This window comes from Ooceraea biroi, chromosome 11 (genome assembly GCF_003672135.1).
Source record: "Ooceraea biroi isolate clonal line C1 chromosome 11, Obir_v5.4, whole genome shotgun sequence".
Classification (NCBI taxonomy): Eukaryota; Metazoa; Arthropoda; class Insecta; order Hymenoptera; family Formicidae; genus Ooceraea; species Ooceraea biroi.
In genome coordinates this window covers 1684182-1711706 of record NC_039516.1, presented here as the reverse complement: position 1 = coordinate 1711706, position 27525 = coordinate 1684182, and the positions used below count along the sequence as shown (strand labels likewise).

At 51.7% G+C, this 27525-nt stretch overlaps 1 protein-coding gene across 5 annotated transcripts in view; it reads right to left on the bottom strand.

Annotated features, from left to right (window-relative positions):
• Window positions 1–27525, bottom strand: part of LOC105274486 (protein groucho) — a 65779-nt gene that overhangs the window by 14927 nt on the left and 23327 nt on the right. For all 5 annotated transcript variants that reach the window (XM_011330660.3, XM_011330662.3, XM_011330659.3 and 2 more), the window contains 4 exons: window positions 26108–26152; window positions 11252–11389; window positions 7273–7549; window positions 3782–3807 (listed from right to left, as the gene is read on the bottom strand). In XM_011330660.3, coding sequence (XP_011328962.1) covers window positions 3782–3807; window positions 7273–7549; window positions 11252–11389; window positions 26108–26152 — 486 coding nt within the window. The remainder of the gene's footprint in view (window positions 1–3781; window positions 3808–7272; window positions 7550–11251; window positions 11390–26107; window positions 26153–27525) is intronic.

Below are 27525 nucleotides of genomic sequence, written 5' to 3'. Positions count from 1 at the left end.
CGCTTCACCCGCTTACATAATGCAGCCACTCTAATTAAAATAAATTACACTCTCGCGCGTCAGTTCGCTCTTTTATCCCTTTCTCTCTCTCTCTCTCTCTCTCTCGTGCCGCCGCACCCGTGATGCTCGCTCACCCTCGTGTCCTCCTCCCCGTTCCTCTTCATCCTCCCTCTTTTCTCTCCGCTAACTTTTTTTTCGCTCTCACCCTGTCGCTTTTTTGTACCGCACTTTCGACCACCATCCGGGTAACGCCCCCCTTCCCGCCCTCTTGCTCTCTCTCTCTCTCTCTCTCTCTCTCTCTCTCTCTCTCTCTCTCCCTCCCCTTTGCTCGTTTATTTGCACTTTATTCGAGATTTAATTTACCGACCTCCGGCGACAGCCTCGTTGGTGCGCGCTCGACTCTGTGATGGGATTAAAAAGGCGGGTAGGGGATGATAGGATGGAAGAGGCCGGGCGGCGAGCGGGGGAGGTGAGAGAGGATGGCGTAAAAGTTGGAAAAAGAGTAACGCGACCGCGAGCTCCGCGACCAATGGAGAACGAACTGCCGGAAAATGGCTGAACCAAGGAAAAAGCGAGGAGGCGTACGAGGGGCGTAGGGGACGAACAATCGATATCGCGGCGTCTCGATTCGCGGCCGATTTTCAGCGGGCCCCCGCCGGAAACACGGCGAGCGTGTTCTACCGCGCGACGGTGGCTTATACGCGCGTAAATAACTGTATGGATTCCGATTAAGCGTTTAAAATCATTCCCGTTTTCGAGATATCGGCGGACGCCAGCCCGATGCCCAACCCCGGGCTACGAGACACGAAGCGATTTTTCCCCTCGGGGCAATATTCGATTACAATTAACGCTCGGCGAATCGTATCGTCGTTCCGATCGTTCTGGCATAAGTGGAAAATGCAAAATAACGTATCTGGCTTTTTACGGTCGCGGCAAATTATCGCGTATTCGCGTTGCAATGGGGTCAACGTTACGATCCCTACGAGCATTCTCCGGGACACCAGTAGTTTTCGCGATAATTTACCGCGAGCTATCCGAAACGAGGCGTAAGCATCGCGCAATTCAATTAAACTCGCGCTGCGTGTCGGAGGAAGGTGAGCAGGATGATATAATAATTGGAAGCGTCAGCCACCCTCTCTTTCGTCCGCATCGGACGGTATGGGTGCGCAAACGATGGCAATAAATAAATATTCCGCGTTGTGTTCGCGGTTTTTCTTTTTCTTTTTCGTCTCTCGCTTTTCTCGCCCCTCCCCCCGGCTTACACCACAGGGTGAAGCAACTGCTTCACGGTACTTTATGAATTCGTTATGAGTCGACGCTTCGGTCGAGAGGAATGACGAGAGGAGGGTGTCAAGTAGCTTGTACAAACGTGGCTTTTCCTCTTTCGCGAGTTCGCGTGCGGCGACGACGACGTCGACGTCTATCTACAAGCGTCGAGGTTTCTTTTCCGCGTCCTCGAAAAGCTGCGAGATGTTCCGCGACGCACGGAGGAAATATTTCCCAGGTCGTGAGAAATCCTGAAAGCGGTGAAACGACACGCGCGTAAGAGAGATAGAAAGAAAGAGATATGAGATAGGAAGCGAAAGGTAAAGCTCCCAAGCACGAGAGGAAAAGACTTTGCTGGCGCACGAATAATAACGACTCGCATTCTCTCCGGCTGTCGTCGGTCTTCGATTTGAGACCTCTCCACCTCTCTACTTCTCCCTTGGCATTCTCTGTATATCGGTCTTCTTCCATCTTACCACACGACATCTTTTTTCCCTTTTCTCCTCCTAGCCATTCGACTTGCCTCTTTTCCGCAAGCATCGTTCCTCCTCGCCGATCCAATCACCAGATCGGATTGCAAGGGTGGAAACGTGGAGGCGGAAAGGGCAGGTTGAGTAAGGAGGAACATGAAAATGCAGTTGGGTAACGAGCCGCCGAGCGGAATAGAAGTTTTATCGTGCAGCCTGCTCGGGCGTTGCGCCGCGGGGAGGAGGTATAAATTCAAAGTGACGCGAGAAAGCGGATCGATGGGAACGTAATTCTTCGCTCCTCGGAACTCGGTAAGTACGGCGTCAATTTGTTCGATGGCTCGGAACTCCCTTCCGTTAAAAAGAAGGCGATGGATGCGTCCGCCGCGATCGGACTATCGATCAATACCGTGTATGTATACAGTGAGACATCTTGACGGAGTAAAGGAGGTGGTGGCTTTTTCGAACTTACTGCCGATTAAATTATTAATGCGTAAAAAGTAAAAAGAGAAAAACGGGAGGCGCTAATGAAGCGTGTAACGTAAGGGTCGATCGTTTAACGCGTTTCTGGACTGGACGAAGGTACGCGGGGAAAGTACGTGGAAAGACGAGTAAGAGAATTTCCCTGACCAACAATCGCCAATGTTATACGACACAACGCCGGAGCGAGCAACCCCCATTAGCATTCATATTTCAATTTCGCATCCCTCAGGTAGTTTGAAACTGTGGAAGGTACTCGGTCGCGGGGCGGCGAACGGGGGAGATAAACGGAAGAGAATTCACAGGGAAGAGCCAGAGGGGAAAAGGGGGAAATCCACCGCGGGGATGAGGGATGGAGGAGGGGCAGGAGGTGGAGGACGTACGGGCGAAAGAGGAGAGCTAATATCGATGGCAACCTATTACCATCTATCTCCATACCGATGTAATGGACGCGCAGCCCCGATTATCAATCCGTAATAATTGTGCATATTAAACGGGCGCTAATTATCGGGCTGGCAGCGTGCCGCGGGCGCCATCGCCATCGAATCGAACGGGTTACAACTCGACGGGCCGCTCTTGGCCTCGCAGTAAATTTCGCCATGGCCGGAAGAGGATCAATAACCAAAAAATCGTCGCCCGTCCGCCCGGGCGCGAAAATATTCGCGGAATCAAATATCGGGCTGTGTGTTTCGCGCAATTCGCGAAGTGGCTCGCGAATTTTTCAACGAGTGTGAAAGCTTAATCGCCCTACTCGTTTCGCCGCATCGCGTCGGTTAATGCGGAAACGCTGTTACGACGCTCGCAACCGTTTAATCGACGCCCGAGCTAACTGCGCTCATCGATATTCATCGATCCCCGAGCAAAAAAAGGGGGGCAAGTGGGAGAGTCGGATGGGGGTTGCGACCGTGGCACCGATCCTCCTTGCTTGCGCGAGTCTTTCGCCAAGCGAGCGATCGATCGATCAGCAAAACGATTTTGCAGGACACTCGGGGGAGGGCGCGAATGGTGGTGCCCTCGAGCGCTCTAGAAGCTTTTTTCCTCTTCGGAGCGCTTTTAATAAACGCGCGCGCCGCAGCCAGCGGACGCTTTATGTTATCGAAGACGAAGAGAAACGCGGAGAAATAAAGAGAACAGGAGAAAGAGAAAGAGAGAGAGAAAAAGAGAGAAAGAGAAAGAGGGTACCGGCTGGTCGATGAAAGCGGAAGGGAGTGCTTTTGACGACGAGCTTTTTACGGCCCTGTGTTCCGGTGTTCAGGCTTTTACGTCCATTTCGCGCTTCCTCCTCCTTCGTCGCCATCTCCGCTTTCCATCCGCTCCACGCATCTTTCTATCTCTCTTTCTCTCTCCCTTCCCGCGCTATCGCGTATCGCGCTAATTCCCTCTTTCACTCTCGCGTTCGTCCACCTCCGCTATCATCCAATAATACATTGCGCGTAAGCGACGGTCTAATCTCTTTTATGAGGTGAAATTTTACGCGGCCGACAGTAGCAGTAGTGACACGCCGATCTTTTTCATTCACGACGACTAATGAGACATTACTATTATGGATGTTTCAATGTGATACTCACATGCCTCTCTTCCGCTGGATTGAGTCCTGCAACAAACACATGAAAATTGCATATGAATTATGTGTGAAAATCATCGTGTCATTAAGATCAAGCATCTGATCTTAAAACGGTTTAATGACGGCTTTTTCACGATGTTTCAAATATCATTCTCGCAGGATCGACAGATCCAATGTATTTCTGACAAAACGAGCGTCGCAAGTATGCCTCATCTTATTATTACGTCGAGGTGAATGGAGTCGGCGATATGTCGAGTATGTCGAATCTTTTTCAACAGGAGGAAAAGATAAAAGGGGAAGGAAGAGAGCGGAGCGCGCGGGACTAGCTGGATTTCTCAAGGATTTCTAAGACGACAGGATAGCGCGAGCACGGGGTAGAACGGGAAAAAGCCTGGCTGGAGCAGAAAGCGGAGAAAATCCTGACGGAAAAGCTTTGTCCTCGAGAAGCCAAGTTCATAGTTTGCCCTCGCTCGATTTCCCCAGCCTCCTTCCTCACTCCGCCTCATCCTCCCTCCTCCGGGTTGGTACACTTCGGTCTCGCAGGAAATATCTTTAACGATATCTTTTTCTTCCTGTTACCCATTCTACTGCGGAGCAAGAATTACACGAGCCGTTTATGCTCTCCGTGCACTGGGACCACCATAAATTGCCTCTTTTTTCTCTCCGCGACATTAACCACCGCGGAAGTAAAATATTTTTATTGACGCGACGCCGCGAGCGAGCAATGGTGCCTCGATATTCAAGGCGACGTTTCCGCGGGAATGAATCGTGCGATAAAACGCGTATTTTCGCCGCTCAATGAAACCTTAATTTTCCCAAGTATCATGCCCCCCCATTTGGACAGTGTTCTCGCAGTTCCCTCGCGACTATCTCATCGCAGCGACGAGTGCTTTTATTATTACACTCTTTATGGTCGGTCAAATAACCGGAATGATAGGTCAGGGAAGGCCTCATTGGCCCGGAAGAATTTTCTCATATTTTTCCCGAGCGCAGACGAACTACCGGTAGCCCGCGTAAATAACACGAAGAAGCCGAGGGTCGACATTTTCAGGGGTTAAAATCCCGGGTACACGTTCACGTCGTTATCGAGCAGACGCGTGCAAAACGGAGCAGTTTTGGGGGAGAAAACGAGTGAGTGGTATCCTCTTCTTCACGCCGCTATAGACTTTGCTAATGCCCGTCATCCCCCTTTTATCCTTCCTTCTATCCGGCCAGGAAACTCTTTTCTCTTCTCTCGCTGCCCTGACTCGTAAACGGACGCGGAACAGCGCGCATAATTTTCTACTAAAACGCGAAGAGGTCGTCGAGTGTTTCCGAGAGACGTTTTAAGGACCCGCGTGCTCGCATCACCCCTCCCGTGCCGGGATGAGCTTGCTAAAGGTACCAAAGACGTATAGCTCGGCCGTTACTCGAAGACTTATTGGGCCGGAGAGTAGCTCGTTATCGAGTACTCAAATCCAGCGAGAGAATCTTCTTTTCGCGTTAAAATCATGCTACTTCTGTTAAAAGAGCGATATAAAAACTGTAACGAACCGAGCGAAGATCGACGACGCCATCATCAACGCTAACGCGGCCGACATTGCTTTCCGATCGACTGTAAAAGCCATCGTATCTCGTTGCGGAAACGAACGAGCAGAAAGGGATCGCGGCCTCACCCTGCCACCGTGCACTCGGGTGGCAGATATCGTGGCGGATATGTCCGAAGATGGAGTCGTTTCGGGGCAGAACGCGAAAAACCGCCCGAGGGGAGAACGGAAACGATAACGGGGCGCGCGCGAGCGAACGCTCGCTGCTAGAAACAATTCGCTCCGGGCAATGTCCCGGAAAGAAGGGAAGAAGTTTCAGTTGTCACGACAGAAATAGTGGGCCGTTACACGTCGTCCGATCCGCGTCGGAATCTCTTTTCAAAAGAGTGTCTACGATCGTCGACGATATGGACTACGGTAGATCCGTTCCTTTTCAACTGCGTTCCCTCATGCTCCCCGTCTCCGAGTTCGAGCGAGGCAAACATATGGTTACCGCTGAACGTGAAAGGGAAAAGAGCAACCACGAGTTTACAGTCAAGAAGAGGTAACGAGTCCAACTTAATAATCTCGCGTTACGCAATCAAATATTCGCGTGGCAAACACGATACGACTCGACGAATGGCGTTTCCGAGATAATTAGGCGGCACTTCCGGCGAGTCGATCCTGCGCGAGACCGGCGGATATCTCATTAGGATGGGCCGACGACGGTCGGAAAAGGCAAAACAATGTGCGGGGCGCACAAACTGGCCAGAGGCTATACAGCTTGAGTAACATAGTAGATGCGAGCGAGTCGAGAGAGAGGATGGAGGGTCAGAGTGGAGGCCATCAGGGAATAAAGACAGCGGGTAAGGGCGGCAGCCGCGGCGACGGGGACAGGGGCGGGAGGTTGTGGAAGTACACTCGTGTCAAGAGGAGATTCTGAGTGCTCTCCGGAGAGACGGTCGTGGATAGAACGAGACGCGTCGAGCGAGGCATCGCCGAGGAGGCTGGAAAGCGCGCGAGAATAAGGGTGAGAGAAGAGAAACGAGATGAGAGAGGAGTTTGGAGCACCGCGCGTCTTCGTCAGCGCTACGTGCGGCTCCCGAGAGAGCGCGAACGGAGATCTTGCACCCGCGGTGACGTGCCAACGAGAGGGACAGAGGGTGGGTGAGAAGAGAGGAAGGGGGAAAGACGAGGACTGGAACCCGAGAGGATTCTCGAGGTCAAGATCGAGAGTTTCAGGAGCTTCTCTCGGGCTTAAGCACGGTCGTTTGCGTCACCGACTCGTTCGTTCCAGACCGCGCTTAAAATAGCACGAAAAACTTCCGCTTAATTTCAGTAACTTCCGATCACCGTCTCCCGAGACGATGGTCTTAGCCCCTAGAAAAAGTTCTCGCGACACGAGCGCTTTCATCCGCCACATCGCGTTTACGTTCATCGTCGTCCGTACAAATGCTGAATCATCGATGAGATTACGAGTCACGCCGAGCGCAGCAAAACAACGTATCGTCTCATGAGGATCGGTTACTGGTATTATTCTCGCAGAAGGAAAGATAATCGGGCAGCAGGTAGCCGAGTAACGCGAAGCAGCACGAGGTGAGACATAATCGTTCCACGAACGAGTCGGTTAAACGGACCGGACTTTAGCGCGCGAAATATTCACGAGCGGGATCGCTGAGTGCGCGAGAAGAGCCATCGGGCAGTCGAGACGTCGGGACCAACAAGCGACTTCCCCGAATCGAACCTGCTCTATTAACGCAACTGGCTCTCTCTCTCTCTCTTTCTCTCCCTCTCTGCCGGTAAGAGATTCGCGAATCTACACATGTCGAACGTCTGATGAAACAAAGAAGAATGATCGCTCGACGATCACTATCCTTGAATATTACTTGAGAAGTAAACGTTAAATACCGTTGATTCGATACGTGGAATGTTCCTCTAGGTTTTAACGGTGCAGATAGCCCGAGGAAGATGAGCAGATCGTATGACTTACCTCCGTTGGGTTTCAAATCGTCAGGTTGACCACGATGAAGATCCGGTTTCGTCAACATCGAAAGTGGATGTGCGGCTCCACCGGGAGTACCTGCCGCTCCAGGGGGAAGGCCCAAACCAAGTAACGCCGCAGAGGCTGAAGTGGGCACGGGTATACCGGCACCAGGTCCAAGACCAGGAAGTCCAGGTATGCCCGGATGTGGTCCCATTGCTGCGCCCGGAGGCAGCTGCTGGGCATGCATCTGTTGTAGAAGTCTCGGCAAGTCGGGCCTTTGTTGCTGCAACAGCGACAAAAATTGCGTGTCAATAATGACGAGTTTGCGCGATGCAATCGGCTACCGATTGTTATCGCGATCGCACAAGGTCCGCCGCGATCGTTCGACGTACCAATCGCGCGTAGAAAATTACGCGTTTGCACACGTTCCACAAGCGTGGAGTGACGCGGCGAACGCACCGCTCGGATCTCTTTCGATAAGTTCGGAAGATTAGATTAAGTAAGTGGCGAGGCAATTAACGAGGCTCGAGAGTGCATAACGGTGCCTCTCGAGTATTTCCGCTGTAATTACCAGATAAAAGCGAGCGGGTATTATTCCGCGGGACGTGAAAAAACGCGATGCGCGGGAATTGAGGCGATCATCGCTAAGAGCGCGGCAGATTGGAATTGAACGACGGGGGTGGGACGTGGGGGGGAAAACTTTAATAGCACGTCGATATTATCGCGGTCGCTATGGCTGCACCGTCGCGAGAGAAAGAGAGAGAGAGAGAGAGAGAGAGAAACCAGAGCCCCGATAGAAGTTCGGAAATGATTTTTACGGGCTATCGGTTTAGCGCGGGTGGTGTGGTGTGTGTACGTTGCCGCAGCTTCGTTAGGAGAGACTGTTTGCCGAACGTGAACTCACGTTTCCAGCGCGGACAAATGCATAAGCAAATAAAATCGCGCGAGCGAGCGAGCGGGTGAACGCGCGCAGATTTAAAAGCACGGCACGACGCGCTCCACCCTCCTCTCTCTCTTTCTCTATCTCTCTTTCTCTCTTCCTCTATCTCTCGTTCCACTACTCGTCATAATTGATCAAACAATTTCGTTATCCCGCGAGAGGAGACTGCTGAAACGTGTCTCTAAAGAAGCATTCTTGCGAATGTATCTCGTAAAGGGTGCGTGGAAGCGAAAAATCACATGTGACCTTTGTTGCAGATCTCAGCGAGATCTACGAGACGAGACTACGCACATTGCTCTGACTATATTCGTCCAAGATATACCAACGAGCCCTCTTCAGAAAAGCGCTTTTCGCGATATTCGACAGTGAGGAAACAGCAGGATGAGCGAAAAGAAGCAACGCAACGATAATTCGCTAGAAAAATCGCTCCGCTTAATTCCGGTCACGATCGCGCCTTCTTCCTCGGTTCTCTGCAAATTTTTCTCACTCTCTCCGTCTCTCTCTCTCACTCTCTCTTTATCTTTATCTCTTTCCTCGCCGCCACTGCCAGCCGCCGCCAGCCGCTGCGCCGTTACGCGAAAATACACTTCGTTACAGTCAACGGAGGCAACTTTCCATTAGCAAAGCATACAAATTGCCGAGTAAACTCCGGCAAGTTTGAGTAACCTCCGCGTTCGACCTCGCCCGAGTAAATCTAAGGCTGCGAAACAAGTGGAAAGACTTACGCGTTCTCCCGTTGAGCGCGAGCGAACGCCGACGAAAAGTTTCGCGGAAATCTTAAGCGTATCTCGCTCGTAGTTTCCTCGTTAGTTGGACCAAGCCGCCGCCAGACAAATTGTGGACCTGTTCAGCGCCGTTTTAACGGTTCGCGGATCACGGGATTGCGGGAGCGAGGGGAGGACGAGGACGGCGAAGAGGGCAAAGAGGGTGAAGAGGGTAGGTCGGCAGCTGCGAGAGAGAAAGAGAGGATGGCACTGCAGACGGTGAGTGGAAAAGGAGAATATACTACACCCACACTCGCCTGTAACCATGTACACTCGTTAAGGCAGGCCGGAGCGAATATTCTGGGGAGTAGTTTGCCGAGATAATTAAATGGCTTAACGATATAATAACCTCGCGTCGACTGTCTGAACAGAGCCACCCACAAAACATACAAACAGAGAAACGTGTGCAAGCGTGCCGGTGCCGCGTCGTGTCTGTGTGAAGAGACGGAGATTGAGTCGAGAAGGGAGGAAGAGAGAGAAAGGGAGAGAGAGAAAGATGGGAGGCCACCCTACGGTCCACGAAGCCGTCTGCGAAATGTTGCCGGAGATTCGAGGAAGTCGGAAGCCCCTAGGAAACGTTCCGAGTTTCCACTCTTGATAGCGATAATAATCCTGACCTGGAGCTGCTATCCTCACGAATTCAACTTCCACGAGCGGAGCGTTTCCCTCTTATCCGAGCCAGGAAACCACCCTCGTCTTCGTGCCGAGATTCCCCATGATGCATTCGTAGCCACCGCAACTACGTAATGTTTTCAACTCGAGACGCGAACGAGTGGCAGGAAAAATTCAGAGGTGCGAATTTCGTTTTTCAGGTTCTCGCTAACGAGCGAGGAAATACGGACAAAGGAATACGCGCGGTGAAAGAGCTTCAGCATTCCATTGAGTAACGTTAAAATAAAACACACACAACTCGGAATCTACCTTTCGCTACCTGTTATTTCGAAATTCATTGCGAAAAGAATCCAGTCGCGTGATAATTGATTGCTTAATTAAATGTTTTCCGATGCGGACGCAACTTCTCGATTTAATGCGACTGCTAGTATTATTTCCGGTTACGAAATCACCCGCATCTTTTAATCTTCATGCAAGCCTTCTAGTCACCGGCACCTGCCGAGACTGCCAGCCAGATTCGTCCTCAGCAATTTTCATTATCGTCGTCGCCGCTGACTCGACCAGACACGAGGCTGCAATCGGAGGGATCCCTCTAAAGGGTATCGTCTTAACTCTCTTATGCGTAACGTACTCATCGCGTATCGTTGACACTTGGTAAGCGTCTTTGGTTTCGGAGTCGTCGCGAGGAGAACCGCTGATAGCAAACGACGCGAGTACATCTTGCAACGTACGTGATGACTGGTGCGTCAATACGACTGGAAGCTTTACATCCGCGACGTCTTGTTCGCTCAAAAGCAAACGATTTTGAGTAGTTGCTCGGCAAAAGAAGAAGCGCAGCTTTCCCCTCGGGAGAATCTATTCACCGCGCGATCCGACGAGAAATAATCCGCGAAATGATGATGTACCTCCGGCTTATCCGTTCGCGGTGCGATCGACCGAGCGAGCCGGCGAGTCCGTCGTCGCGCGCGATTCCCTCGGAACCCGCCGATCTACCCCTTCTCACATAGCTGGAGGAATTTAAGAGCGGAGAATAGGCTAAGGCGGGCGGTATCCCGGAATCCTACTAAGGATTTGCCGCACGTACCCCGACAACGTCGCAGATCCGTGGAAGTTTCCCCGTGCGGGAACGGGGGTAACGGCGGCGGCGACGGCGGCGGTCGGAGACGGAGGGGTGGCTGGAATGCTGATTAGTCGGCGCTCGTGCACCGTAACACTATAACCTAACCCCGGTGGCTTGGGGAAACCGGGCGGGAAGACTCCGGATAAGATTCAGGGGGAGAAAGAGAGAGAGAGAGACGGAGATGCCATGTAGGTGGCGAGGAATAAGGGCGAGGAGCGAGATATCGGGAGGGGTGAGGACGACGGCGGGGTCGGAAGACGACGAGTGGAGGAAGAGAGCCCAAGCCGGGGGTGGAGAAGCCGGTGGCTTAATAGGGAGGAAATTGAGTGCTCGAGCAATATTGAGGAGGATTCGGGATTCGCCAGGATCGTATCCGTCCCGTCCGCCTTTGGATTCCTCGGACGTGCATCGGCTTCCAGGGTGGCATGCCCATCCAGGGGTTCTCCACTACGGCCGCGAATGCTTTTCATCCTGAGACGCACATTCGTGTCGCGAGTGCAAATGTTGGCCGCGACAAACAACCCTAAAGTGTACCGTTACTATACTTACCCCAATGATAGCATTCAGCTCGGTCATGGTCACTTGCTTGGCTCTGTCAACCGCCGTGGCGACCTGCCCTTGATGCTCTTGCGAGAGGAACGGTAGAATCTGTGCAATTATGGCGTTTAGCCTTTTTGCAATCTCCGTCTGAAAGAGAAAATTGGACAGTTTAATATCCGTTGAAGAAATTCGCTCTTGTAGAATTATTAATGCCACGGCAGTTCGCGAGCTGCCTGCATTCGCTGTCGTGTTACACATTCCTCCCTGCGCGACTGGAAGGATTATTAATGATGCAAAAAGCCTCAGGAGAAATAAAAAAACAATAAAAGGGAAAATTTCACTGGGCTCTCCGTGCGCGCGTTTTCCCCTTTAGTGAGTATCACGCTACGAGACGAGAGGGTATCCGATCTAATGCTATGTAGTCTGCGCCCCGGGGGCTCCGGGGGCGGCTTGTTCCGGGTCGTTAAGAAAGGTAAGGGCTAGCTTAACGCGCCCTCGCGAAGGAAACGAGTGAAGATGCAGGTGCGGCATAACCGACCGAGGGTGTTTACGACACCCTCCGGCTGGAAGAGACTGCCGGGAATTAAATTAAATCCAGGCAAGATTGCCACAGTGGCGTAGGTACAACCGCGCGTTTCAACGCGTATCGTAATTTCAGCCGATTCCCTACATCCGGTTTCTTTTTGCGAGAATGTCGAGTCTCTCGATCCATACCGTTCTGCGAATAATCCACCATCTAATATTTGACTTATCTCAACGAACGATTCTCCTTCGGCCCGCTTCTCGCATTTTTCCGATCTACTAATTTTCGCGTTGGATATAGGGAAACACCAACCATCATCGAATAATCGCGTACGAATCTACACGCCGGGCCGGATAACTCGGCATAATAATTCACACGGGGCGTAACATCACAGCGCGGAACTCCATTTAATTATCGCGGAATCAACAGGCGGTGCACGGAGCGGAGCGAAGCACGGAACATTTTCGACGCTTTCGTCGAGAAAATGAAATCACTTAATTACCCCGACAAAGCGGCGGTCCCGGCGCTCGTTTCCCCGCCAACGCGTACAATTCGCACGCTCGAGAAACGCGGAAGCGAAACCCGCCGATTCGTCGTGGAACAGGAAGTAAACCGCCAGTCTCTACGTATTCCATTCCCTCCTCTCTGCTACCTTTTACTCCTCTCGTCTGCCCGACGGCTCGTAAACGGCCCGAAAATATAAGCTAGGTGAGCTCGCGGCTGATATAAACGCGAGCTTCCGTCAACGCGTTCTCGCCGCTGTTTAAACGAGCCTCGGATGCTAATTGAAATATCGCCAGGCCACTGAAATTCTTGGCAAGTTTTCCTCCCTCAAGCACATCTCGGCATCTCGGCGAATGAGAGCGGTAAGAGAGAGAAGATGGAGAAAAGGAGAGGACGCCAAGAGGAGGACGTGTTTTAATTACTCGTCGCCCTCTGAGTGCTAGTTATTAAACCGCTAATTATAACGTACGCGAAAATGAGTCGAGCTATCCGTGAGACATCATGTACGCCAGGGAAACGAGAAGGTTTATGTGGTACAAAATGTATGCATACACGGGACATGTGACTTTATGCCGTAGCGGGACTTTAAATGTGCATTCTGCATCAAAGTACACGAATAATCGAGAGATTTTTTTAGGACACCTATCCAGCTTTGCAGATTTTGTATTAAATGAACATTAATGAATTATAAATATTTTTTCATGTTTAACTTCTTTAAGAAAAATTATAAGAATAAGAGAATCATTTACGCGCGATAATATTCGCAATTTACTCATTTAATTTGCATTAGCTCTCTCCTTTTGCTTGCTGATTTAATTTCTCTAAAAGAAATCACTACCATTTAAACGCGTTCAACGATTGGCAGCTGAAACGCCATGACACGGCTCATTATCACGGTGAAACTCGAACGTACTCGTATTGTTCGCAAAGATAACACATGAAGTGTGTTTCGTAACGTGCAGCAAAGTTCCATCTACTTGGCGTATTGCGAGGCAGTTTGCGGCAGTACCAGAACCAGAAGATTCCGAGTGAGTGGTAGAACGGGGAGGACATTGTGTGGGCGAGAAATGGTAGCAGCTTCAGGGAGAAAGGGACGACAACGGGGGTAGAGCCGTTGCAAACGTAATTGCGTTGCCAAGAAGTTTTCCCCGGGTGAGAGGTAACCAAGAAAATAATGAATGGCTCGGATGCTCCGCTACTACTCGCCCACGCCACGAGAGAAATAGAAAGAGAGGGAGAGAGAGACGAGAAACGGCGGAAGTGGAGGAACGAGAAAGCCGAGTTTTGGCCACGGTGTTCTCGCGCTGTCCCGGATTTCACACGCGCGAGAGATGAAAACCTCGTCCCCGAGAATGAATTTTTCTCGCCCGCGCCAAATTGGACCAACGAAGATTGCTACTCCGGGTCGAATTTCTCGCAGAATGGCGAATCCACCCTTAAAATAGCACTTGCAACGTACGTAATCCGCTACCGAGGACAACGCGATATGCGTCCGGTGATACGAAATCTGAGATTACTGTGTGCAACGTATGTCCACCGCGTCGTCTACGCAAATCTCGCGAGATCCGAACATTCCTCACGAGAATACGATATTCTTCAAAGCTCGCGGGATATTCTTTTCCAACAGTTTTCCTTTTTCTCCCCACATTGGCATTCTTCACGACGTCGCGAGCAGCCGTGACGCGCCGGCACGGAAAACGCGAATGCCCTGACTCGTAATATCGCGAAAAACCGCAAGAATCTCTCGCAAAGTGACATCCCTCTTCTACTCTCTCGTGCACATATGCGACACTAGCGTCATGTCGCGCGCGCTCGCGCGACATTACGTACACATACACGCGCGTCTCTGAAAAATCAGATACTCTGCCCGAGAGACGTTACACACCGTACATATAAATAAACACTACAACGCGTACGTCTAAAAGCAGGCAGCAATATTTCCGGCATGAAAATGCAAAGAGCCCGAGTGCCATCGATAAAATTCCTCGCCTGTAAAACGGTGACGTGGATCGAATGCTTCTTCGCCACCCGGTCCTCGATGCCGCCGATAATTCGATACTTCTCGAGAAATTCGCCCCCGCTCGAATCCAGCTGCACTTATGCCATGCACCGAATATCGAAGCGCCGATCTCTTATCATTCATCTCGCGCGCCGTAGCGACGCCGCGCGTCTCTATCTCCATCGGGAAACTTTATCCTCCGCCGGAAAATGTTTAATCGAAGAGTCAGCATCCAGTATTACAAACGAGTACAAGAGCGAAAATGAGAACGAGCAGAGGAAGAAGCTAGGGAATGAGAGAGAAAGAGAAAGAGAGAGAGAGAGAGAGAGAGAATTTGCGGCAACAAAGCCACGCTCGCCGCCAACCTCTGCCGACCAACCGGAAGCCGTTACTTGCGCTAACGAGTAAACCAACGGCTGCTCGTCGGACTTTGGTGGTATTATGCTGCGCGAGCAAATAAACTGGCGTGTTCGGCTAACTCCCTGGTTTCTGGTAAGCCCCTGCACACCGGCGGCGGTTCTCTCTCGCTCGCTCCGGCCTGTAAAGCCCGGCTAACGTCCGCGTGATTGCAATATCCCGCGGCTTGTGGAGAATACCGGATGTAGCCGGTGTGTACGCGCGCGCATCTGTGTACACACGCCGGACCACCGAGTGTACGAGAGAGGGGTGGGTGGTGGATTAAAGATAGAAGAGCGAGCAGAGCGCTAAAACGCGAAGGAGGGAACGGACCTCGGTTTAAGGCGCATGACCCAGTCGAAAGACTCATTGTCCGTTCCCTTGTTCCACGCGTCTTGTTTTAGCGTTCTCCGTTACACCGAAACTTGGATTCAATCAATTTTTCGTCACGCGTGTAATAGCGTGCGGGCGTTGGTTGCGCGTTGCATGTCACGGCGCGTGGAATCTGTTAGCTTTCATTGCGCGCCGTGAAACAGCCAACGCTCGCTCGCTCCCTTGTTCGTTCATTGGTTCGTTCATTCGCTCGTTCACTCGCATCCGACGAAGCTGGGCCCCTTTTCCGTCACGTACCTCGCGCGACAACGTGAAAAGAATCGATAATGCGCAGTGTCTTTTGTGTCCCGTCGATCGAGTATTGCCATGCCGGCGCAACACTGGCACGACGTTGTCTACTGACAAGTAGGTCAAACGCTTCTGCAACAGCAGAAATTCGATACACGGACAACATGAGAGAGCGCGCGCCTCGCCGTTTATCCGTAATATCGTCGATGAGTACGGCTGTGTGTCCGTCTCTCGCTCTTTCTCTCTCTATCTCAGTGCAAGCCGAGCTCTTCAGCGTTTCGAATCACAAAATCGATTAGATCGCGCGGATCGAACCGAGTCGCGCGCAAAAGGCAGGGAAAAAACGCTCGCAGCGTCGTTTTCGGCAACGTTGACTGTGTCATGCGACACACGCACGCAGAATTTAACCGGGACATGAGTCGCAAATGCGTCACGCAACAGCAACGTTGGAAATTGCTCGTATAAATATCGGAGCTCGCCATTTTCATTCGGTTAATTTTTCGCGGTGGACTGAATGCGCTCGAGAGACCGCGATGAAATTTTATGCGCTTGTACGTTTCTCTCTCTCTCTCTCTCTCTCTCTCTCTCTCTCTCTCTCTCTATCTATCTATCTATCTATCTATCTATCTATCTATCTATCTATCTATCTATCTCTCTCTCTCTCACTTTTTGCACCGTGCTGCACCACGCATGCATGCACGCGTGTATGTGATCTTGTTCGCAAACCGAAAAAAAAGAGAGCGAGAGAACAAATCTCAACGTCGTGCAAAAAATGGTCGACTCGTCAACTCCAATAATTCGAATTGTCGTTAAACGGGTTATCGGGACGAACGGATTGCGAATGACGATGATACACCGGCTGTACATCGTGTCGACGGTTGTTGCACTGCGAGATAAAGGATACAATTGCCGGTCCGTGATGATGCGAGGTTTCTGGCTTCGATCGTACTAACGTAGCGTAATAACAGCCGTCCGCGCTATACAGTAAATGTAACGCAATTTAAATCTCCTCACAGCGAGAGTTTTTATTCGACGCAACTAAATTTTTACCTTTGGCCGGATCATAAAATCCAAAAATATTTTGCTGATAGAGAGGATTTCAAAAACGGGAACAATCATGCAAATGCAGCCAATCTCCGAAGACAGAGAGGCGCTAAGGACGACCGAGAGAGCAAGAGACAGAGCACTGTGCGGGAACGTTCGAGAGTAAACAGGCTACAATCAATTCGGGGTTCGTCGTGGTCGCGCAACGAGGGCGGTCGACGAGGGGTGACTTCGAGTGGCCGCAATTCGGAGAACATCCACAGCTCGCGTGTACGAGGCGTATGTGTACCTGAACAAAGTGGTAGAACATTGTATGTGTGCGATCCGAGAGGGAGAGGGGGGGGGGATTGGAATCGTTGTTGCCACTAGCAGTCGGTATTGCCGTCACCAGCTACATCGTCGCGTTAGAAATGCTAGGATACCAGAGAGAGAGAGAGAGAGAGAGAGAGAGTGAGTGAGTGAGTGAGTGAGTGAGTGAGTGAGTGAGTGAGTGAGTGAGTGAGAGAGAGAGAGAGAGTGAGTGAGTGAGTGAGTGAGTGAGGAGTGAGTGAGTGAGGAGTGAGAGAGAGAGAGAGAGAGAGAGAGAGAGAGAGGATGAGGCAGAAAGGACCCGACCGGGTTCTGGCTGGAGATCTTTGGACCAACGAGGGTAGACGAAGAAAGGGATGATAAGAGGGAGGCCGCTGGAGAGAAGGATAAGTGGTACTCGAGTCGCAGCAGCAGCAGCAGCAGCAGCTCGACAAGGCAGAGACCCGACACAGACGGCCCGACCCCGAAAGATCGAGATGTTTGGATGTTTGAACGTCGGAGTGCTGTCTCAGCACTCGAGCTTCCATCCATCCTTTCCGTCCCCCCCCTTTCCCCACTTCGTCCGCTGCGGCAGAGTGTCTCGACGATCCAGCGCGATACTGAGATCTACCGGGTGGCCAAAGTGGTCGCTTCCAGATTTGTTCATACATGAAAGAAGAGAGGAAGACGAGTAACAGAGCGAATGCACGAAAGTGATTTATCCAGCGCCGTTCTTCTTGCTGCGCAAGTGTATATCTACGCGGGGAATGCGAAGAATTCGCGAGGGTTTCACGCGCGAGCAGGCAAGGAGAGAATCTCTTTATTACCCTCGCGCATCTAATTATCCGACTTCTCTCGTCTCTCGCCCTCTTTCCGCGTGAGACGATGCCGGGTGGCGAACGGCCGGCAGAGCCAGGCGATCGATCACCGGGTGTCAGCGGGTTACGACCGGCAAATTAGCGGCACTCAGGATATTAAACGATCAGAATATCCAGCTCTTGGTGCGCGAGCGTGTGGCCGCGATAGTGTCGGTAGCCAATAACAGCGACGAGCCTTGACTACGGCTATTAAGAGGGATGTACGACCGGGCTGTTAGAAGGACGCTGAGAGCCACTACTACCGGGTGGCCGCCACCGCAGCAGTAGCAGCAGCATCAGCCTCGAGAGAACATCTCGTTGAGAAGAGCGTGTTATCGAGCGGTGCGATTGCCGTGGTCGGCGGAACGTGGTCTGCGAGTGTATCACGATCACGTCGCTGATACGGTCGCAGACAGCCCGAGACGGGGTAAGCGACGTACCGTTTTAACGTTCAAGCCTTGAGCGAGCGCGCGGCGAATTGACCCCGAGGGCGTAAACGTCATCGCGCGCGCGGGGAGGTTCGTTTCGGCGTTTGCCAGATGAACTCGGATGCCGCTTGGAGACAAGCCGCGAGAAAGGGAGAAAGGGAAAGAGAGATAGCGAGGTGCAGTTGATAATCCCGACCGCAGCAACGTATTCGTGTGGCTCTGCGCGCGTATATACGGTGGTCACTCTCTGGTCGAAGCGATGCGGAGCCGGCAGAGACCGCTAAGCCCACCTGATGTGTCCTATCCTCTACTCTACTATTACTACCACTACTACTACACTAGTGCACTGCTATTGCTGCTACTACTCTCTCTCTATCTCTATCTCTCTTTTCATCCCTCTCTATCTCCCTCTCACCCTCTCCGCCCTCTGACCCTTTCCTTTGCACCCTACCGAGGGGCAGTCCGCTTTCGAACCGCAAGCCGCAACGGGCTACTGCCTTGATTAAACGCGCCATAGACCGCCATTATCGCTGATTGCGCTAAACATTAACGGACCAGCCGCCGAGGCCGACCGACCTCCTGCTCTCCAGCCCTTTCGAGTTCGGGTCTCACTGTGTGCACAGTGCCGTCTCTCCAACGGCTCGCTATTATTGATACCAAGCGAATTTCAAGCGAGGCGAGCATCCCTGCCGTTCGAATTGCGCTCGGCTCGCGTCTTTGACAAGTACCTCGCGATCAGCTCTATCGACATTACTCGATCACCGCAATCAACGCAACGTTGTCCCCGAACATTTCGCGAGACGCGAATCGTATCTTCGTCAAATTTCATTTCACGTTCGACGGAGGAACCCGAAGCACCCCGGGCAGCATCCGGGGAAACTCTCGCCTCGAATGTAAACGCGACTGCGGTAATCAACGCGGGGAAGTCGAGAACGGGACTGAATGACATCCATCGTGGCGCAAAGCGAGCAAATTAGTGCCGTGGCAGCGAGCAGAGTCGTCCCACCCTGCGGACGCCGTTAAGACGCCTCGTTAAGAGTCCCCCTCGGTTACCCCCCATGCTCCTCGTTCCATCACAGCCAGTGTCTCGACACTTCTCTACCATGACGCGCCTGGGCGCCTCGGGTCTCGGACGTATTCGCTACGACGTCGTCAACGACAACTACGACTATAGCTACGACGAAGACGACGACGACGACAATCCGCATTGCCGACTCGACTTTACGACCGCCCCCGGCACACCCACCGAAACACCAAGAAAATTATCGTCGCCGGGCAACCCTCGTAATTCTCCGCTACGGCGAATACCGGGGAAAACAAGAGCTACCTTCCTTCCTTCCTTCCTTCCCCATCCGACGACCGTCCGTGGGGTTAGCTCGCGCAGGAAGTACAATTAACTTAACGCTAATTGCGAGATGAAGACCGAGCGGAACGGTGGAACCTGCCTCCGGCAATTCGCAGACTCAATTACTCAGTCATATGATACGGCGATTAACCGCGCCAGTTTCCTTTATGCTCCTTTCAGGCTGTCTCTCGTTCTCTCCCTCTCTTTTCGACTCTTTCCGTGTTACGAGAGATACCAAAATCGCGCGGTTTAACGCGACCGCGCCGTAAACACTGCAGCTGAGTGAATAGACTACGTTGCGAGATAAAGCACACCGCGCACCTGCCAAGCGGATAAATCCGAGACTTAAATTCTAGAATCGACAAAGACATGATAAATAAGTAAAAACTACCGTTTTCTTCCACCGCAGAGGAGATACTTTGTCAGATAATTGTCACGATGTGAGAACCGACGTTTATCATTTCCTTTCCTCATCGGCATCCCGGCTCGTTGAAAACGAACGTCGTCGGAATCGGGCGGTGAGAGTGAAAAGGTGACGCGGCATAAAGTACGGCAAAGCGGGCAAAGGGGGTGATCTCTTAACGACACCCCTAGCACGAGAGAGCTCGAGGGTGTTCGTTCCACCCTCTCGTTGATAGCTGGCATAATGCTAACGCCCCGGCGTCGATAAAAGCGCCGGGCTAGGGGTTGCATAAAGTCAACGAGGGAGGGTTCGGCAACCGCTGCTCCGGCTATAGGGTAAACACGTAAATATGCCCGCGAGCCGTCTCGGGGGGTGTAACGTCGCCGATCTATATTCCGGCCGCGAATTAAGAGTTCACCGATCGCCAAATTAACGTCGAGTGGAACTTTCGGCGAAAACCATTATTGAAAATACCACGTAAATATCGATATATATTCCGTGAGCGAACGTGGCTATCGGATCTGCGTAATCCACCGATACGCAAACGAGAAATGCCTAATCAGAACGCGCACGGTGCGGAAATTTCATCACGCACAGTCAGCGTCCACCGGCGAAACCTAAATAAAGATAGCGACCGTCACTCGTGGACTCTTAAAGACCAAGACGGTGATAATGCGTCTCTTCTTCCAGACCACCCGCCATGCTTACACCTGCAGCTGCACTTGCACACGTCGCGATACGGCGCGATGTGTACGCGCTGGAGGGTAGGTTTATGGCTCGCGGTTTAAATACAGTGCTTACACGGGGAGAGCATGGAAAACGTGCCGCGAGAGACACGGAGGCGTGAGAGCAAGAGGGAGAAAGTGGTCGAGGGAAGCGGGGACCAGTCGTAAAAGACGTACGAGTGATAAAAGCGATGCCAACGTTGCCACCGACATCAGGGCTAGTATAGATAGTTACGCCTCCCCCGTTCTTCCCGCCGGAGTCCTCGCGGGACTTAAATCCCCTCGAGGGTACCTCAATGTCTTTTTCTCTCTCTCTCTCTTTCTATCTTTTCATGGAGGCGAACCCCTTAGAGTTAATGGCCCGGCTATTCCCCGCAACGCCGTGAGTTTTACTACGAGAAATTTAAGTGGCCGTTTGGAGACGCGAGAATTAAGAGTATCCCCGGTGTTTCGTTCGAGCTCCCGGAACCTTGAATCCGATATAAGCACGAAATGAGGCAGAAGGAAGAGTGATAAAAATTCATGGTCGTCCGCATATCGCGTGCTCGCGCGCGTACTTGTCATGATAATCGCGGGTATTAAACAGGTACGTTCGTAAATTTTGTTGCATATCGGGTAAATTAATTGACGCCGATTAGGATCGCGCTTGCAGGTCGCAGGTATTACAGATTGCAGGTAGAGAAAAGAACGCGACTGATAAGTTGAACCAGCGTTGCACATGCGAAACAAATGTTATTTCCGACAACATAGATCAAACTTGAACCAGTCGAGCCCGACCTAGATCACACGCTGAGACAAGCAAGTCGGCTTTCCGCTGGCGCGAAGGAAGGGATACGATTCGATTCGTGTGATACTCCCGTACCAGCGAAGCCCATTTGCTGCGGATAAAACTATCCTGGAATCGCGACGTCTCCGAGCAACATCCTTCGTATCCGCGGGGCGAAAGAGCTGCACGTATTGTGCATGCGGAGGGAGAAGAGAAAAGGAGGTACTGGGGGGGATCGCGGTGCCGGTTGAAAGAACTTATCGTGTTGAGAGATCGCGAGCATGGAGGAGCGCGTATATCGGGGTACACGGAAACCCCGTCGATATCGCGGATTCCTCCGCTGAAAGCACACCCGGGCCCGCCTTATGTACCTGAAGGTACACACACATACATGTATACCTTGCGGCGAGAATCCACACGCGCGCTTCCGTCGAGAAAAGGAGAACGTAGATGCGACGAGAGCGAACGAGGGGTAGACGTTCCCGTGTATATTTTATTGTGCACATATTGCGAACCGTTCGCCGCCAAGCCGCACGACACACACGTACGCGTGTCAAACTCACACCGATGCGATGTGTACCTCTCGCCAGATCTCCGGGGATGAATCGGGGGTTGAGGGAGGGATCGCGAGTCGCGGTCGTGGTTGGGCGAGGTCGAGGGAGGAAGAGCGAGGAATAGAGTGTGTGGAGAGGTCGACGGCGGTGGAGCTCGATTTTTCCGATAGCAAATTTTGCTCTTCGCTTTTTCCCCCTTTACCCCTTTCACCTCCGTTCCCCTCCCCCATTCCGTCGTTCACCAACGCGGAGCCACCGCCAATGCGTCCCCACCGTCAACCACCGCCGCCTAACCACCACCCCCGGCGGCGGCTCCCGGGTTTCCCCTTCCGGCCGTGCACCCCCGTTCTACCCCTCTGCCTCTTCCTCCTCCTCCTCCTCCTCCTCCTCTCCCACTGACACCAACGTCCCATTCGTTCCTCCGCTTGTCGCGACGGTCCGGACTCGCCCTCTTTTTTCTCTCTTCTGCCCACGGCCACCCCCGCCGTTCGCATTCTCCCTTTGCCACTCTTCCCCTGTCCCCTTTGCGCCCGTTTCCCTCTCAATCACCATCTGCTCCTCCGCCTCCACCTGGCGCGGCCCGACCGATCAAACCAGTGGCACTGCAGACACAATAAAAACGGGAAAAAAGCGGCAGCCGCGCACACATTTCGCGCAGTTACCCTCTTGCTCTTCCCTCTCGCCCTTTCTTTCTCGCGCTGCCTTCTCTTTGCCTCTCTGTTACCTCCAAGCGAGCAAGGGACGGCGATACCGGACGCTTTTGAGAAGTTATTCATGAAGCGCCCGACGAGATTCCTCGCGAGCGTCGCGTATATTTTTTTTTCTTTTTGAGACGCACAACGCCCTCGATAAAAAATATCGGAGTGCACGAATTTTTTTATGGATGTCAAATACTTTCGTTCGTTTGACCGAGCTCGCACGATCACTCGACGATTTTCCTCGACGACGAGTCGGAATCGCCGGACGCGTCTCCGGAGTATGCCGCGTTGAATCGCAACCACCCAGGTTTTTTACCTCCCCCAAACGCGAAAGGTGGGGCACGCGCCAACGCGAGAGACCACGAGCCGAGCGGGTATTGACCATCCGATATCGATATTTCGCGACGCTTTATCGCGGACGTGCTCGTTAAACCGATAAATGAATAATGAGCGCGCTGTATATGGGATGGATATAGAGAGACAAGCCGGGTAGACAAGCGCCAGGGGGTGGAGAGGGTTCGCGCGCTCGCTCGCGAGGGCGCGCATAGGCGGCGCACGATGGGGGTGAACCAGCGAATCGGACAAAACAACGAAATCGAATCACTCGTGGTGGCCGCCCGTACTTTTCATGCGTGAATTTTCCGACTGCCCTGACACGTACTGCAGCTGCGGAATCGCCGGTAATAGCGTTAGTAAAATCGAGAGTAATGCCTGAAAGCGTTTACAATACGCATCGCTTCCTGCAAATAAAAACGTGGGGATCGCGCGCGCGCGATCGCCACTCCGACGCAACAAAGCGCGACCGCGTGGTCATCGGCCGATGACGCGCGACGTAACGGGTCAAAATCAAACGATACAGACACGTGACGTAATATTTTCGATTCTAGTCGCGCGATTTTAGAAACGAGGGAACGAGGACAAACGTCAGCTCGCGATAATAAAATAGCATCTCCTAAGTACTAGATACGCGTAGACAGAAATTACCGATTACCATCGGTAATCTGGATAGCTCGTTACTCGATGCACCAATCAAAGAATTATCCGCGGACGTTTATAGCCGGCGCGATATATCCATAAACTATTCCCAGCAAGCGTGGTTCCGGCCGACAATGATTATCGTACAGGTGTAACAGGAAAACGTAACAGCTCGGCGGCGGTCGGACGGCTGACGATGATGACAGTAATTGCCGAGAATTAGCGACGTTAATAACCTACGAGAGCGAGAGGAAGAGAGAAACGGACGCGCGTTTGCTCCACCGTGTCCATGCACGGTGAACACTTACCGGACTGGTCGGCGTTAATGTAACACCCGATAAATACTCCCTTCCTCCCCCCCTGCCGCCCCGTAGCGCCGCGATATTTGCTCTTTCGCATCGCCGGTTCCGTTATTCATTCCCGCCCGCTCTTTTTCTCTCCCCCGTCCCTCGCTTTTTTTCCACCACCACCCTCGCACGGTTTTATTTCCATCGCGCGTGTTCGCAAACGACAACGCCCGGCCTCGTCATAAACGCGCCGGGCTATTAATCGCCGGACCGCGTGGCAGAAGCGCGAGCGTGTCGATGAGGCGCGGCGTTTTCGATTTTATAAATACGAGAGCGGATATACGCGCGCGATAATACCGCGTCTGATAATAATAGATCCGCGCGACCCGATGCTACCAGAAGCGATAAATCGTAATCAAATGAAAAGTAACACGGTGATAATAATCTTCGCACTGATCCGGGAAAGTACGCGACAGCGTCACGTTGTATTTCAGAGTGCTGCTGCTGCTGCAGCAGCAGGAGTCGCCGCCGCCTCGAGTGCTTATCTCGAAGATATCAGGGGCATAAAACGGCGGATACGACACGATCGTATTGCGATTTCCTATCGGAATTTATATTCCATCGCTCCGATACCACATTTCACACGGTATATATCCCGCGGCCCATTCCACGTAGCGCACCGACGTCCTCGCGGAGGGTGTCCTGAAAGAGTTATGTCCCTCATTCAACCTTAATACGTGGCTTCACTGCGGCGAGACTTACAAGCGGAAATCCGCGTTTCGACCGCACAGAAAAATCGCCGTTCCATCTTCCAGAACATTATCCCGTCCGTCTGCCCTCTTTTTCGTGCGATTCTTCGCGTATCAACGTCTCCATTATTTACCGACCGATTATTTTTCCAGACGTTGCGTTCTTCGTCATTACGCGGTTTCCGGGCGAATGGCGCAATGCGACGCAGATTCGCCGAGTCGACGATTTAATCGGATTCTTAATCAGCCGCGTAATCGTCATTCAGTCCGCCTCGTCACGCCTAAAGTATTCGCGAACACGCCAGCAGTACCGCTCGCTCTCGAGTATCCAGTCGAGAAAAACAGATAAGCAACCTGCTATCTGACTCGCCTGGTTGTTACTGGCTTCACGTAGACCTACTGTGAGGTCGAGCCGAGGTCTTATTCATGATTTGCGAGACACATCCTGTCGGAGCACAAAGCAGGCGGACGTATCCCGTAACGGAGGTAAAGGAAATAACGGGCTCAGCTGCTAAATATTCAATAAACGTGAGCATTACTCGTCGCTGCACGCCTACATCCAAGATGGATTATGGAGGAGCGCGGATGAGGGACGGGAATATCGAAGTGCGGCTGAAGAAAGAAGGATCCGCCATTTATTCCCCGGAATTCGTGATCGAGATTCTTGTCCGATAGCGTGTACAGAATGCCTTCTCTAGGATGCTCGGGAGCCACGTCGTCGTCGTCGTCGTCGATATACCGGCTTGTCGATAATTCAACGGATCCGCTCGTTGTACGTCGCTACCAAAACCAGATATTTCTCGAAGCTCGAGAATCCGTTCCCAAGATAACGACGACAGAAATACGTTGATTCGCCGATAAAGCTTTATGTAAGATCGCGAGGGTTGGAAGGCTCGCGTTTCTAAATATTTCGATCCGACGCCTCTTATAATTGGATGAAATCTCGTCGCGTTACCGGTCGATTAACGCGTTTCTTCTTGTCCCACCCTTGCGAAAATCTCGTCGATGCTGAAATTATTCGATCGACCGCCGCTTTGAAGAAAGATGAAATCTGATGCCTTGCGATGATGGTCGCACGGGTTCACGCGCGAGGAAACAAAAAAATTCAAATCCGTTGTATGGCGCGATAAATATGGATGCGATGCAAAAAGAAGCTCGCCGACGGAATCTTTGTAATGCAGATTCTCGAAATGAATCTTTATTCAAAAATACGTCGAGATCGATGATGCCCGTCTGCGCGACAAAACAGATATTCCACGCACGTTACTCGGTCTGATAGCTCACGTGCAACGCAGAAAAAAAGTAAGGAAACTTCGCGATTCATCCCCAGTGCTTTTCGAAAGCACGGTAATCCTGACAGTTCCTAATAAAAAAAGTCGTAGGGGTTGGATTGCCATTTTTCGCTGTGCGAGCTTCTACGCAAGAAGCAACGCGAGAGCCCCGGCCGCGCTATTTGCATGTTATTACCTTGTTTACATATTTATTCAATAGCTAAGATCCCAGAGGGTCGCAAACGCCCCGTAATCGGAGCTTTCTCCTCATTCGGCCCTTTAATTTCGGATTAAAGCCCGTGCAGGCGCGCAATGTGCCAACTGAGCGATTAATAAATCAGCAACGCCAACCGACGCAAATGCACGTCCAACTTTATCATTTTCATCATTTAAATATTATAATAAAGAGAATATTATGTCAGTGTGTCTTACCTGTTTATGCATCTCCACATTGAGACCGTAGGACATTTCGTAATACTGCAAAAATAAATAAGACGGAGATTAGAATAGTTGTTTAAATTAGACGATGTTACATAAATTAGAATAAGCGTAGTATTATGTGCGTCACATCGTTAAATGCGTCTCAACAAAGCCACGTCGACGTCAAGCGTAAGGTGATGCGTGCATAAATTGCGGCTGCGGTACGCGGATTTTTCATGCACAAGCTGAACTTTTGTCGGAAGGTTGTTTACACACGGAACCCGATTCACGCGTTTGCATTACGGCCACGGTCCGTCTTATCCTACCTAACGAAGACAGTTGCGAGCAAAGTTTTCCATTAATCCGGAAAAAAATTCTGTCAACTCGGAAAAACTCGGTTAAAATTTCCACCACGAATGCAATGGCACAGATACCGCGCGCGCGTGTGTATAAAAAAGCCGAGCTTCGATTTCGCTTGCTCGACGGTAAAATGATTTATCGTCGTTTTATTCAGCACGTTAGTTTACGCATAACTGTCCGCTCGCGTGCGCGCGCACGTTACGTTAATAATCGAAATTGACGTATAGATATCGCATCGAATAAAGCCACTCCGCGTGATTAATCGAATTATCGAGTTTCGTAAACCAAGACGCTGCTTGAATCCGTAATGACGGCCGCGGGAGGAACGCCTCGTGAAAGATCCTTAAGAGCCCCCTCGCGATTGCAGGGTTGAGATTATATCGATCAAATGAGATTACGAGATTACGAAAAGCGGACCAAATTGAGCCGTAATGCGAGACCGCAGTCGGTCGAGGTAAGAGGGATAAGCGCGTCGAGAAAATGAGAAAAACGAAGACGAGAAAGGAGCGCCCTTTCGCCTCTTCCTCCTCCTTCTCCGAGAGGGAGAAAAAGGATTGCATGTACGCCCTTTCCCCATCCTCCGCGCGAGCGCGCCGCGTGCTCTTGTGCGTGTGCGTGTCGACCAAAGACCGGTTTCTCGTAACATCGTTTCTACATCGTGTGTACAAGACTCCGAGTCGGGGCTGGCTTTAACTAATTCGCTCACCAAGCAGTGGTTCTCAATCTCGCACGTACAAGACTGCCGATCGTCAATTAATTCGCGTAACATTACCGGAAATCGCGTGCTCGTTCCCTGCTGAAATCGATCTATCGACGCGACCATGTGTGCCGCATGAAAAAGCATGCAACGGCGATTAACGAGCACGCAGCTCGAGCAGGAAGCAGCAGGAAAATCCGACAGTTCGCGATTTTAACGAGCGTCTTGAATATAGTCGGCGCATTATTCTCCGGCAGAATCAACGACCGTTGTGAAACGGACTTTATTGCTCGGTGGTCGTAAAGAGAGAGCACTAAACCGCGTTTTAATATATCGGCCCACAAGCTACGACAGTCGGTTTAGGGTTTTTCTC